Consider the following 14949-nt stretch of genomic DNA (forward strand, 5'->3'; position numbering starts at 1 on the left):
AATTCCTCCAGCGTTAGATAGTGACCGCAGACATGCTGCGCGCGCGGGGAAGAGTCCCCAGCCCGGCTTTCCCCCGCCACGGCGGGGAGATTATTCATCGGAGGAAAAAAGAAAAAAAAAACAACAAAAAAAAGCAAATATCCAAATGAGCATTGCGAATTGCAAAACCATCTGCCAAAGGTCTCAGCTGATACTACCCGTAGTCCTTAAGCTCGGTGATAGACTTACAAGCCAGACAATGAAAATGCAATTGATTATTTGAAGAGTGACTCACTGGTGTAATAAGGATGGATTACTGGGCCGGGCGGGGGTTGGGGGGGAAGAATGTCTTTGAAAAAAAAAAAAAAAAAAAAAAAAGACTGCAGATTGACTTTTAAAAGGCAAACAGAAAAGGAACAAAACCCAAGAAGACCACTTGAAAGCACTGAACAGCCCTCTGTGGCGGAGAGCAACATGAAGGAGGGCAGTTCTTGGCGGGCGTCAACTGAATAGCTGCACCCCAGCTCCCTCCAGCTCAGCATCTTGGGTACCAGCCTTGATCCACCCCATTCAGCTTTCCTGCCAAATTGGTGGCCAGGAGCTTTTCACGCTGCACTGCGCTCGTGACAAAAACCTGTTACAAACCCTCTATTAAAGGAGTTTTTCCCCTCCCCGCCAAACACGTGCCACACGCCTCAGGTGGGCATCGCGGCTGCAGGCGGCAGGGCCAGGGCTCCGTGGGACATATCCTGCAGGGAGAAGGGACTCTGTGCACTCCTGTGGGGCCGGCAAGGAGGACCGAGAGGGCTGAAGCCACAGCAGGAGAGCAAAACCCAACAAGCGGATGGGGATGCCGAGGGCAGGGATGACAGCCCGGCTTTGCATGCCACAGGACCGATGTGACCCTTCATCTCCCACCTCCTCCCTCCCATCAGCTCAGAAGAGGCTTCAACAACCACTTTAAACCTGAGCTCGGGGGGGATGCACGGGGATCTCAGGACCTTACGCATCCCACATCACTGAGCTGTTAAATCAATTCACCACGTCCCACCAAATTGCACCCTACGCACCCAAATCCATAACCACAGCCCTCGGCACCCACAGCTGTCTGCTTGAAGGAGATGCCCCACTGCAAGGCAATCCATCCTGCTTCTGAGTTCTGCGGATCCGTGCCGGGCAATTCCATCCCACAAGGCTCCGAGAGGGAGCTGTGCTTTGGCGGTGCACGGCAGCACAGCCCCACCGCCAAGGAGCCAGGAAAGCACTCGCGGCCATCGTTCTGCCTTCAGGATGGCAAACCCCAATCGCTCACGCCAGGGCAGGTAACATCTCACCCTTTGCGTACCAAGAATCAGCTGTAGTCATTTTTCCAAAAACTTAGTGCAAAAAAAAAAAAAAAACCAAACAAAAAACAAAAACCCACCAACTTTTAAAAAGATTTGTTTATTCTAGGAGTAAAATATCAGGTAAAGTCATAATTCAGTGTTTATTCACTCTGTCTCCTCCATCATTGGTGTTGTTCACAATCACAGAATCGTAGGGTTGGAAGGGACCTCTGGAGATCATCTAGTCCAACCCCCTGCCAGAGCAGGGTCACCCAGAGCAGGTGGCACAGGAACACGTCCAGGCGGGTTTGGAATGTCTCCAGAGAAGGAGACTCCACCACCTCTCTGGGCAGCCTGTGCCAGGGCTCTGCCACCCTCAAAGGAAAGAAGTTCCTCCTCATGTTTAGGTGGAACTTCCTATGCTCAAGTTTGTGCCCGTTACCTCTTGTCCTGTTGCCAGGCACCACTGAAAAGAGCCTGGCCCCATCCTCCTGACACCCACCCTTTAAATATTTATAAGTGCTATAATCACTCCAGAAACAGAATTATATTATACAATCACTCCAGGAATAGAATAAACCCCCCAAAACCCACCCAAAACCCGCCACAGCTTATTAGTGTTTTTTTTACCCCCATTCATCAAACCAGAATTCCACAAGGCTGCTTCCAAACAGACAGAAAACGTACCCGCCGTGCCCTTTCTCTAGGAGAAATTCTGTTTTTTTTGACTTCTGCCGGCAGCTCAGCTGCGACGGAGCAGGGCAGAGCCCGGCAGCAGAACAACTCCAGTTACAGCAGCTGCAGACTAGGGCTCTGTGTTCAGCTGAAATTTAATCAAGAAGCGTCTCAAACTCCTTTGAGTTCTTGCAATACAATCCTGAGTGGCTTGTAAAGGACTTCAAACAGGCTCCCCGGGCTTGCCCGGATGCAAGTGCATACCTCACCTGCTCTTTTGTACATCACATACAAAAAATTAAAGAATTTATTTTAGGCTTTTCGCCAGGGACAACACGGCCTTCAACATTGTAATGCTCTGTTAAAGTGGATACCATGTCTCCCAGCCAACACAAACAGGATACCTTATCAGTCTCGGCTGTTTTAAGTGCTGTTTCAGCAGCAGGGCATGAAGATGTGGAAGTGACAAGCCAAAAAAATGGCTGGGAGTCCTTTAAATTCTACTATGTGCTCAACGCTTATATAAAGACGGATTGTCCCAGGGCAGGACAACGTTGAAAACCTCACTGGGATCCCTACTCTGAAACCCACCCAAACTCCCTTCCCGTCAGTCCGTCCGCAGAGATGCTGTGGGACGGTGGCAGCAGCACGAGCCATCACTGGGTATCCTGCTCTTTCCCTACTGCCACAGGGGTTGAAAACTCAAAGAAAAAGTAGACCCTGATTTTTCAAACACTGACATAACTGCTTAATCTCACAGGTGTAAGTAAATAGGACGGCTGAAGTCATTTATGCCAAGCAAAGCGGATGCTCCAGCATCCTCCTGAGCTGAGCTTCAGTGCGCACAGCAGCCACCCATCCCAAACCACCCTGGGCACGGAGGCTGAAGGACACTGACCTCGTCAATGACCAACCTGGCAGGGAATGACATCTCCTTTCTGAACTGCTTACAACAAGAAACTCCCAACACATTGAAAAACAAGCTAATGATACCAATCCGTTTGTGAAAGGCTTTAAAAATCAGCAGACAAACCCCACCTTCGATATTTTTGCATCCCCTCCACCAGGACAAGAGCATCCTCGGGAGACAGGTGACTCCCGCCCACCCCTGGGGACAGGCACAGGTTCCCTGGGGACAGCGGCCTGCCTGTCCCCTCCGTGGTCCCTCAGGGACTCACCGCCGGAGCACTGGGACAGATGGCACCGGGATGGACCGCGCCGCCCGAGTTTTGCCTATTGCAGCAGGTTCCCCACTGCAAAATGCACAACTTGCTAAACCCCACCGGGCTCGGCGCAGTTCCCTGCGGCAGCGACGCGAGCATAAGCCCATTCCAGATAAGGCATTGCTATCCTCACATCCCCAAAGCCTTTCATATAAACATGCAAGGAAGTGTGGAATATCTGAATCCTAAAGGAGAGAGAGGCACAAAGCATGTTATTCATGAAAGGGAAAAGCTGGGAGCGTGTGTGTGAAAGATACATAACCTATGAAAAATGCTGAAAACATATGGAAGCAATAATCTGTACTTTTTTTTTTTTTTTGGAAAGTAGAAACAAATGCTTCAGGACTCAGCATTATTCGTTCACGTTATTCGTTCACGTGCTGCATTACAAATATTATCGTTTCTGCTCTCTGGATGAGGCACTAGGCATCAAACCAGAGACCCAAAGGCAGCCCAGGATGCGGACGCCCGTCTGCTGGGATGTCCCTCCCACAGGCAAGGCCAGTGCCAGGCGAACGCTGATTGATGTTGGAAACACACCCAGAGTTTCTCCTCGCACGGACAGTCCCGTCCGCAGATCGCCACGCACGAGCAAATAAATGTCCAGAGCACTGGGAACTGGAACACAAAGAAAATAAACATCCACTGCCACTAGCAACTCCCTGCCTCCAGTCAACAAGGCAGAGACGGGAGTTGCAAAACAACCTGTCAACCATCACCCAGCAACCTCAAACATGTCTGGGCTTCTGGTCAACCACCTCATTTACCAGGTCACCATCTCACTACACATAGCTGTTTCCTTGTCTGTCAGCTTAACCTTGTCCACAGGTATTTGTGATCCAGTGGTCACATCACGACCCTTTGGGCTGAGCCCGTATCACTTGGGACATCCAGGTGGTCTCTCCTGAGAAGCTGAAAAGTTTGTCCTCGCAGATGCTCCCAGATCTGATGAGGCCAGATGAGATCGGACTTCTGTGGGACTGGCCACAGTAGATTATAGTGAGATGCTGAGTTATGGAAACAAATGCTCAAAACAATCGTACGTACCAAAACTTCACTTGTTATGAGGGAAGGTAGTGATAGGACGAGAGGTAACAGTTTTGAACTGAAAGAGGGGAGATTTAGATTATTAGGAGGAAATTCTTTACTGTGAGGGTGGTGAGCCCCTGGCCCAGGCTGCCCAGAGAAGCTGTGGCTGCCCCATCCCTGGAGGTGTTCAAGGCCAGGCTGGATGAGGCTTTGAGCAGCCTGGTCTGGTGGGAGGTGTCCCTGCCCAGGGCAGGGGGGTGGAACTGGATGATCTTTAAGGTCCCTTCCAGCCCAAACCATTCTATGATTCTATGGTTTATATGGAATATTACTGAATATTAAGTCAACAATCACATAAATAGTTGCCCTGGAAGGTAAGGGCCCGGCATTAAGTGCCGTACAAACACGCACCGCTGACATTAAGACCGAGATGTGTCGCAGCAATGCATGAAGAGATGCAGATCTCTTCCCCACCAAAACATCATTTCAAGAGACAAAGATTACACTGCATACGCAAGAAAAAAAAAAGAGACTCCAAGAAAAGATGTAAAACACAATCTCCCACTGAAACGAAAAATCCAGTAAGTCAGTCTTTTGTCTTTATGTCATGTTTATTACTGTTGTTTAAATGCTTCTGCAAACGAGAAGAATAACTATGGCAACAAAGACTTCTCCAAAGGTTTTCAGACACTATTTTTAAAATTTTCTTATCTGTCACAGCATCTGAACGCCTTCCCTCTGAAATCGGCCGCACGCCACTGCTTCTGCAGGCTTTGCAAACCAGGTGGTACATCCCCCCCGCCCCTCAAAGCAGAGCTCAAACAGAGATTCAGGTGTCCTCCATCTGTGGTTTAGGTGGTGGTGTTGGAGGAGAAGGTGGAGAGAAAGGAACACCAAGGTCTGCTGAACTGCAAGAGTATCATTTTTTTTGCAAGGCTTTCTCAAGAGGAACAAACAAACTGTGCCTCTGTGTGCTAAACACATGCCAATCTCCCCACACGAAGGATCCGCTATTTTAAATACAGGACTAAGGCTGTAATTTCACTTTGCCCAGAGTAAATCTGAAATTAGTTCTTCACAGTAGGCTTAACAGCAGCAAAAGCCACTCGTTCCCTTCCCGGAGCTGCCAACCATTTGTCACCTTTAAGGTTTGCATATTCCCACTAATTGCAGCAGGACGAGGTTATAAATTCCCTTCCCTTCCCTCCTCCCGGACCACCTCCCTTGCAGGCTTTTCTCTGCAAGACATTATGCAAAAGACACTCCTAATGGCTATTCATTCACCCAACTCCGGTGACAGCTTTATTTAATGCCAAAGCTTGTTAACAAGCTGAATGGCACACGATTTAATGTAATGCAGATCTGATTAGAAAACACCAACCGGGCTCCTAAGGAGTTGGGAGATTTTTATTGAATTTGATTTCACTTTTTTCCCCCCACACACAAAAGCCACCTTTCAAGCACCGACCTGTATTAATGAGGATTTGGTTATGTACACCCAATTTCCACCCTCCAGACCGCAGCCCACACAGATGAACTTTTCAGTCCTTAAGCACTTTACTGACAACCTACCATAAACCAAAGCGACGTGATTACAGCAAGGGGTCATTTTTGCCGTTCAGGCCATGAGAAATTGGGGGTTATAGTTTGATAGCCACGTCCTCGCAGACTCGACGCCCAAGGATGATGGAATTCAATCTTCAGTCTTTTCAAACCACTTACTTTCTCCTCTTCGGGGCTAAATGATTTAAAACTGAAAATTGAATTTCTGCAGAGGTCTGAGGGCGTCGAGGAGGGGGTAAGACGCAGGCAGCGGGCTTCGCTTTAACCGTGGCTGTAACAACGGGGCGTTTTCAGTACCTTGCTTCCACCAAAAATTGTATTAAATATACTGACATTTTTACAGGATCATTCACCCACTACCTTGAATTTGAGATTATAATTTCAGAGCGCAATTAAGAAGATTCAAAAACAAACTCAAAAACCAGGGACATATTTTAATTACTTGGCAATCCCCTTTCATCTCCTTTTTGCACATCACCTACAGTACAGAAGGCCGGCTTTATCCAGAGAAGAAAACAGTTCTGCAGAATACAATTTATTTTCGAGTGTTTTCCCTGGCTCAGGAGGTATGCATGCGCTCCCAGGAATGACAAATTCAACCAACACTCAAAGCCATCTCTCCCCGTCTGAGGAAAGTGGCTTTCAAGGGAACCTACGGGTGCAGAAATCTTTGGCATCTAGCAAAGCAATTTGCCTGCTTGACAGAGAAGCTGCACAGATCACACCTAAAATCACAGGTAACTAGAAAATACACAGTCCTGCATAATTACATGTATGAAAATGCCTGCATCAGCAATGGTTTCAGTGCCTGCAAGCTTATCAATTCTTTTCCCTTTCCCGACAGCGTATCACCAGTTCCCATCTGTGAAGCGAAAAGGTCCCATTTACATTTATCAGCAAAACTCCGCTATTAAAGGATTATAAAAAGGCTTACAAATCTCTAGCGGTTAATTGATCTGGGTTTGCATCCTTAATCTGCGGTTCTCCTTGCAAACCCTTGTTTTCTTCCCACCTCAGGTGAAGGTGTCGGTGAGCATCCCCAGCGGGAGCTGCATCCGCAGAGGGCATGGGCTCCTCAGCGTGTTTTCAACCCTCAAAACTACTATTTATTAATTTGCCTGCTTACATGTCACTGGCACTAATAGACCACCGGCTAGTAAAAAATGAATCCGCTTCCTCACTATTGCGTTCCAGCAAATAGGTTGCCTTTATGTGTTTTAATTGCCTAATTACTCTTCTATCGAGGCAATTAAATGTGAATGCATATGCAGGAGTGCTAGCCTGGTCCCTTGTGAAAGGTAACACGGTGTAAGGTGTAACTTAGCATTGCCTGCCTGCTCAGCAGGACTTATCCTTCTCCTGCTCCGGGGAAGGTAACCTTCCTTCCTGAGAGAAGGCTGCTGGAACAATCCACGTGATTTTAGCCAAAATCCTTGCCCATGTCCGGGGTCGCTCAGAAAAGGGCAGTCAGGAGACAGCTACGGGTGGCCCTGGCCAGCTGGAACCTCCTGCTCCAGGCAGGGTTTTGAAGGATGCAGCACAAGAGGCACAGTGTGCCCATGCAGAGGACACTACCTGAACAGAGCCACGACACCACCTCTCACCCGACGCTCCTCACGTAGCCGGGTGCCTCTTCTGCTGGGCCATTTGGCCTTCGATGGGATGCTATCAAAATTCACCTAATTTTTCAAAAGCTGCTGGATAGTTGCACCCTCTGACATAACAAAACTCAAACCACAGCACCTCGTAAGTCCTTGGAGCTTTGGTGACTGCACCTTTTCTTCTTATCCTACATTTGAAAGTCCTCCTTGACACTTTAAGCAGCATGAAGTGCCTCTGCAACAGCTGCTACCCCAAACTTCATCTGCGAGGCAACCTGGGAGAGCTCAGGAAAGCGTTTATAAGCCCTGGAAAGAAGAAAACTCAGGGGTGACCTTATAAATCTATTAATGCACACGTGGCAGATTCAGATTATGGGGAGGGTGTCAGGAGACCACAGCTCCTGCAACCTGGGAGAAGGAGACACCTTCACCTTCTGAAGGTCTGAGGTGGGACACGGTGCACCTGGATGCGCCACTGGCACCTGCGGAGGGCCAGGCTGCAGGACCACAACGAGCCCCACCAGCCGCTGCGCACCCCTCAGGGCAGACCTCAGCCCACGGACCCTGTCCCACCACACCTCGGAGCAAATGCCACCAGGAAAGATGATTTGCACGGCTGAAGCTTAAGATGCAACTCAACGGGAATAAACCAGTCCCCCTCCTCGCTCCGAACCCCGCGCTTTAATCTGCTGAGACGCAGCTCCGAGAAGTAGGGCAGAAGCTGGAGGAGGGCCGAGCGCGGCAGATGCTGGAGAAAAGGGTATACCCTACAAAACAAGGTTAGAAGGTCGCCAAGGGCTCCCTGGCCTACTAAGTCTGTGCACCAGCTCCCAGAGCCCGCAGCCCAGATTTAATATCGCCGAGTCCCACATCGCCCACGAGCAGGACCTCATTTCCAGGGATCACACAGGGAGGAGAGAAGGGGCTGACGCAGCCCGAGGTCAGGGCTCGCTGTGCCCCGCAGGCACCAGCGCCCTCCGTTTGGCAAAGAGACACAAGAGAAACAGCCAAAAATACTTGTTCGATCCTACACATCCCCCATCCATTCCAATAGCTAAATCTCTGCTTGGCATCACCGAGAGGGGATAAACCCTGCCGTGGGGTCACGGGGGGAGGCGAGAGTTTCACACAGCAGTTTGGTGCAAACCACCCAGGTCCTCTCCTGCCCTGATCCCCCCTTCCCACCCCACCCCAGCCTGTCCCTGCCGGGCTTCAGCCCCCGGCACAACCTGGGGCAGCAGGACGAGCTCCTGACCATGGCGGGGAGCGGATCGGCTGCAAGGTGGTAATTAGCAAACCAGTTACCCCAGTCCCAGGTCTGGATCCTGCTGCGCCCCGTGCCAGCGCCACGCATGGGCTCCCCCCGGCACTGCTTGGGGGGCCCACAAAACCCCCCATGTCTCAAGAGCCACCGGCCAGGGTGGGCAACACGCCTCAGACCGACACAAGTGCCCCCCAAAAAGCCACGTTTGCACCCTAGATGTACAAAGAGTTGGGAGGGAGCCCCAAAACCCTGTGAAGGGGGATCCACTGGGGTCCCGCTGCCCTTGGGGGCACGGGGCGGGGGACACGGGGGTCTCACCGGGCCTTACCTCCACTTGTGCAGGGCAAAGCCAGGACACTGGTCCCCGCAGGTGTTGCAGGGCTGGCCCCGCTCCGGCTCCCCAGACGCCGTCAGCTGCAACAAACCGCGGAGGTGAGCCCCGGACCCCCAGCTGCGCGAAGCGGGGGACAGGGGGCACGCACCCAGGGGAAAGGGGCATACTGGGGGGCAAAGGGGCTGCTACTGGCGGGGAAAGGTGGGGGTACTGGCGGGGAAAGGTGGGGGCACTGAGGGGAAAGGGGGTACCCGGCCGTCTGGGAGAAGGGGCAAGGGAGGGAGCACGGCAGAGCTGTGGGGGGAGGGGGACGGGACGGGGGGACACACCGGGAGAAAGGGTCGCTTGGGGGCGGCCGGGTGGAGGCACACACCGCGGCCGGGGCGGGCGGCGGGACGGAGCCACAGGTTGGAGCGGGGCGGGGTGCGCACCCCGCGGGACGGGACGGGGCGAGAAGGAGGAAGACGACGACCCCCCCCCCCCCGCACTTCCCGGTACTCACCGACCGGCCGGAGAGCCGCTTGCGGGAGCCGCGGCCGAACATGGCAGCTCCGCGCAGCCGAGCGCAGCCCAGCCCGAATGCGCGGCAGCGGCCGCCCCAGCCCGCCCCCCCCCACGGCGGCCGCCCCTCCGCCGCACCGCCCTCCCACCCCCTCGGCCCGCCCCTCGGCCCGGCAGGCACCGCCCCGGGAGGGCCCGGTCGCCCTCCCCCCGGCCCCAGCTCGCCCCGGGCCGGCGGCGCCTTCCGCCCCGCTGCTCCCTAGCGCTGGCTGTCATCACTCCGCTTCAGAGTTAACGACCCTCCCCGCGTCCTTCACGGCGCCGGTACTCGGGAGCACAGCTCTCGGGCAGCTGTGCCCGGCAGCGCAGGGCACTCGTAACGCTCCAGAGGACGGGTGTTAACAAAAAACCTGAGCTCCAGAAGAGCAGAGATGGGATTCTGCAGCGCTGGAAGGGGCGCGTGCTGAAGTTACAGCTCTGGGCACGTTGCAGCCTTCACTGCGCAGGGGGCTTTTACTGGCAGAGGCAAAGGCAGGGAGCAAACAGCCCGCATTCCCGCTGGGCTTCTGTTTCACTCCTCACGGAGGAAAGATTTAGTTCACAAACAGCAGCGCGCAGGAGAAATCCGGTCACCTGGAATGTATTTGCAGCCTGAGACGCTGGGCATCTCAGTACCTGTTACACCCACAGAGCAAAGTACCTGTTACACCCACAGAGCTCACAGTCCTCCCTGAGCTACAGGTGGGCCAGTGGGGCCGGGAGCCATGGGGTCTGGAGCTATGGGGCCAGGAGCCATGGGGCTGGGAGCCGTTGGGCAGCCCACACATCAGCCTGCTCTTGTCATGTATACAACACGCTACAAAGGGACCCCCGGGGCCAACATCCAGCCCGTACCCCTGGGAGTTTGCAATCAAAGGGCACATCTGGCACAAGGCAGAGCGAAATGAAGCCCGGGAAGAAGGGGGAGCAGCCAACACGCTTCGCAGAGCACAGGGGTCCTCGCGAACGTGCTCCCGGTGGGGAAGGAGCAGCTTCGCCATTAGCATTTCACAGCTTCACCCCCGTCGGTGGTTGTGGTAGTTCGCAGAGCCTGTCATCTCCTTCCCCTCCTTCCCTGCCTCTTTGTTCCTTTGCCTCGCTGCCTCACAGCTGGTTAAAACCGTAACGCTTTGATAATTTTTTTTTTTCATTTAATCAGTTCTCATTTTTGTCAATTTTTCACTTGTATCTTCTCCTAGAGAGTGAAATGAGGCTGGGAGCTGTGTGGCTGCCTTTTGAAGCATCTCAGGCAAAAAGTTTCAGGGAGATTTTCATTCTTTACTCCCATAAATGCCGGGCTTTCTTAAAAAAAAAAAAAAAAATCTAAAAAAAAAAATCCAAAACCCAGAGAATTTTATCATGGAGAAAATTTTCTTTTTCACGGGCTTTCTTCGTGTCAGTGAGAAAATATTGACATCCCTCCCTGCTCTGTTTTTTCTGTGGTTGCTATTTTTAGCCTTCCAAAACCCTCCAGCTTCCCTCCATTGCTCCCTTCTGCCAAATTTCCTCATCATTTCCCTTCTCGGTTTCTCTCCCAGTTTCCAGCTCATACAGTGGTGCACGAATATTTTAGAAACTCTCGGGGGAGGAGGCGATTTCTTCAGCTACACACGTTTCATCGCATGGTGGGCAACTGGTTGCAGACTGGGGTTTGACCTGGTATTAAAAGATCCCTACCTATAAGCTGTATCTAATATCCGATACAGTAATATCAGAGGTGCTGAGTTACTGTTATCTCTACTGAAGATTAACAGGATTTCAGGGAATGTGAAGCATCGTGCAAGAGAGGGCCTGAAATTCTCCAGCATTTTTGGTGTCTCGCATAAGATTCAGAATCCAATTAAAACTGCTGAAATAAAAGCATTATTGGATACAGGACTTACAACAAGACTCAACGTGCTGTGCGAAATGCTTTAAAGGTGACCTGCAAATCCTTTTTAATTGCCTTGCTGTTGCAAGAGATGCCGTGTGCCCTCAATAGCAGGGCTGGCGAGGACGTCTGCTATAAGTTTAAAACAGCCAAAGTAAGTCAAAGTTGGAGGGTGAATTCCTCAGAGGTGTGGCTGTGCTGAATCACAGCTCCAGTCCTCTGATGAAGAGGCAGGTCCTAAGTGGCTTCTTAAAACAAGGTAAGTTGGTCCCCTCCCTCCATCCCAAGCTGTCCATGGGGCCGCTAAAGTTGCCCGCCACCCTGTACGGCTTCTATCCTCCAGCCGTGTTTCTGTAGATGCTGCAAATGCTGGTGGGCGGCTCCTCAATGCACAGAGGGAAGGCTTTGAGCACCAGGACTTGCACTAGCGTGTTCTAAAGGAGAGGGAAGATGAGGCCTGAGCCTGGGGTGCAGAAGATGCAGATGAGAGGGGTGCTCACTGCTTCTGCCCTGGTGTGGCTGGGGGGGGAGCTGGAGAACAGATCTGGGTACACCCAGAGCCATAAAAATATCCAGGTACCAAAGACCCCAATGGAGGTGGGTCCTTAGTGACTTCCAGGCACCTAAATTTCTCATGGGGACAGCAGTTTCCCTCTGGCTCAAGACATCCAGGACAAATGAAGTCAAGAGGACTCAATCCACGTTTTAGGGATGCTCAGATGCTGCATCTACATAAAGAAACAGCCAAGCCAGAACATCAGCGCTGGGATGTGTTTGGGAAAGGGAGGGGAGACATTATCTCACTGGCCTGAATGCTCCTCTTCTCTTTCCTCCCCCAGAAAAGCTGCCAACAGTAAAGATCTCTCAGGAAATAAACTCCCACTCCCTTGTTCTCACCATGTTCAAAGGGGATGATGCACACATCCTGGCATGGCCGGGCGGGCAGGGGACAGCCACACAGCTCCAGCCCTACCTGTGCTACCACGAAAGGTACTTTCAAAAGAGGTTTTTATATTTTTGCTTTTATAAACATGTAGATCATCCTCTTGAGAGGAGACAGCCTCAGCTTGGAGGTGGGGGGTGTCAGGTACTGCTGTCAAATAGGCTCAGAAACAGAGACACTTGGATAATATATGCCAGACAGTTTGTCTGACAAATCATTGTTTCTGCTGTCACTTAAATTGTTCTGTACGTCATCTTCCCCTCCCACTCCTGATTCAACCAAACCTACCTAGAGATGACACTTCTTCCAGCCCTTCTCGTGACTAAACCAGTTTAAAACCCAGTTTTCTCCATTCATGCACCGTGAGAAGGACCCGGGTCCCATTTGAAGTTATGGATGGCCGGGAGGAGGGGAAATGACAGAAATGTTCTTCTTTTCCTGCTCCCTGTCGTACCCAATATTACAGAAGTAATTATGATTAAAATCAGGGAGCTCAGGGAAAGGTAAAACCCAGCTCCTGTGTTAGTTCCCAGTAAGGGGGTAGGTTGTGCATGGGCTGATGTGGGATGTGTGCAGGAAAGCAGCCCTGGCCGCAGGGCAGGCGCTGCCGTGGCCACAGCATACCCAGGCTGCATTAGCCCTCGTGGCTCCGCAGGTCTGGTCACAAGCCCTGTGACCATCTAAGTCCAACATGGCCAATGTGCTATGCCTCCTGCTCAGATAAACGCCCTTCTTCAAGCAAATTCGGCCTCTGGCAGCAGAAGGTGGAAAGAGGAAGCCCATGTTGCTGCAGAGCTGTTCTGCTTACCTGATCCCAGGGTACGTGCCCAACCTCTCATGTATCTCACCTTGTAGCATGTCCCACCGTTGCACACGGGGAGGAAAGGAGATGTCTTTAGGCATCTGCCCTGTGACCTCCATCCCCTTTGGGACACCAGGTTGAGCAATAGCAGCGGTGAAGTCATTTGTGTCCAAGGCCAGGTGGCAGTTCTTACCAGCCAGGAAGGGGCACTGCAGGTCCACAGCAACAGCCGCAACTAGGGGATGGGAAATACGGGGACAACTTGTGCCACCAAAGCCCACGGAGTCTCTGCCTCCAGCTCTGTCCCAGCCCTTCTGCATGGGGGTTACCTGGCAGACAACTTTTCTGTGTACAGAGACAGGAAAGTTTGCTAGTCTTTCCAGGAAAATGCCCCCAGCTCTTTTATCCTGCAAGCCACGCCTTGTGCTAGGAAATCACCTCCAAAATACTTGCAGAAGGCTCTTAGCATCCCTCCTTCAGCTCTGACACCCCGATGGTCCAGCCCTGACCGTCAGCACTGGGGCAGCAGTACCACTCTGGGAAACACTGGAGTAAGGCCGAAAGCAGCTCTCATTTTGTCAGCTGGACCCATTTCTCCCCTCCGCGATGTCAAGGTGGATTTGGCTGTTACGGACCGAGCCAGTCCCCTTGCGGTTCCTCCTGCCAGCAGCCTGCGCAGGTGAATTACAACTCAACATGATCCTGTCGCCATCTAGTACCCTGAAGGTAATAAACGTCTGGCTGTTATTAGGCAGTTACTGTCTGAAGCCTTTCAACAACAAAAGGAGGGCTTAAAAAACGCCTCTAAATGCCACAGCTGCCGGAGGAGTGTGCTAAGGACCAGGCATTTATTTTACTGCAGAGTTCTTCCACCAAGCCTCCTCCTTCCTGGGCAAACGTGCCCTCATGAGCGCCTTTTGGGAGGGAAACAATCCAGCTTTGAGATTTGCAATTACTGCAGGCAGAAAAGACTGTGCATAAGCCCCAGTTTGAGGTGGGGATATGGAATTTCAATCTGTGCTGTGCATAACAGGAACCCAGGCCGGGATGAATCATGCTATGTTACTTCAATTTTAAAATTTTTTTTGCACTGCGTAGGTTTTTCTAGGGCATATTCCATCAGGCACATACCGGTCAAATTCACTTTGAACATTTATTACACTGTTAGTCCGCGGTACACACACTTCAGCTGTCAGAAACAGTAACAAAGTGGGCTTAGCAACTTAACAAAACCCTTCATCATTTCTGCAGATCGCCATACATTTTCGGAGTGCTCTTTATCACAGCCATTTGACTACTGTTTTTTTTGTTAGATTTGTCAGTTCTGAGGTATTTTGATTAAAGCCGCGCTGAGTAAATTCACCTTTTTTCCTTCATCAATACAGCAATTTGTAAATATCCCAGGATTATTTTTTTTTTTTTTTGTCCTCCCACCCAGGAATGCAAATGGCCATTATGTACTCCCCAAGGTATCTCCAAATAACCCTTCTCCTTTTAACCTTAGGATTTTATTGTGTTAGTTGCTAGGTAACTGAGTAAGATTTATAGCCATCTATTGTTAATTTTGAAGGCAGTCTTCAATTTCCCCGTAAATAGCATTTGGGAGTTGGAGTCCACACCAATAAAAACTTGCAGCCCAGTCCAGCTCCATGGAGAGGAGCACCTGCAATGAAACGCGGAGCCAAGTGGATCCATAAAGCTTATTACCCCCCCCAAAAAAAGGGCTCAGCCCCTCTCAAACTGGGCAGGCTGAGCACCACTGGGATGCTGGAGGGTCCCCAGGCTCCCCCAGCCTCTGGTG

The 14949-nt window shown here is 51.5% G+C and overlaps 1 protein-coding gene across 1 annotated transcript in view; it reads right to left on the bottom strand.

Annotated features, from left to right (window-relative positions):
- The window catches only part of PRICKLE2 (prickle planar cell polarity protein 2), a 110146-nt gene extending 100557 nt beyond the window's left edge, over positions 1-9589 (bottom strand). The window contains exons 1-2 of the mRNA XM_054216539.1: positions 9496-9589; positions 8988-9073 (exon numbers count right to left, since the gene is read on the bottom strand). Coding sequence (XP_054072514.1) covers positions 8988-9073; positions 9496-9537 — 128 coding nt within the window. The 5' untranslated portion in view covers positions 9538-9589. The remainder of the gene's footprint in view (positions 1-8987; positions 9074-9495) is intronic.
- Between the last annotated feature and the right edge of the window lie 5360 nt (positions 9590-14949).

Source organism: Rissa tridactyla, chromosome 10 (genome assembly GCF_028500815.1).
Source record: "Rissa tridactyla isolate bRisTri1 chromosome 10, bRisTri1.patW.cur.20221130, whole genome shotgun sequence".
Taxonomy (NCBI): domain Eukaryota; kingdom Metazoa; phylum Chordata; class Aves; order Charadriiformes; family Laridae; genus Rissa; species Rissa tridactyla.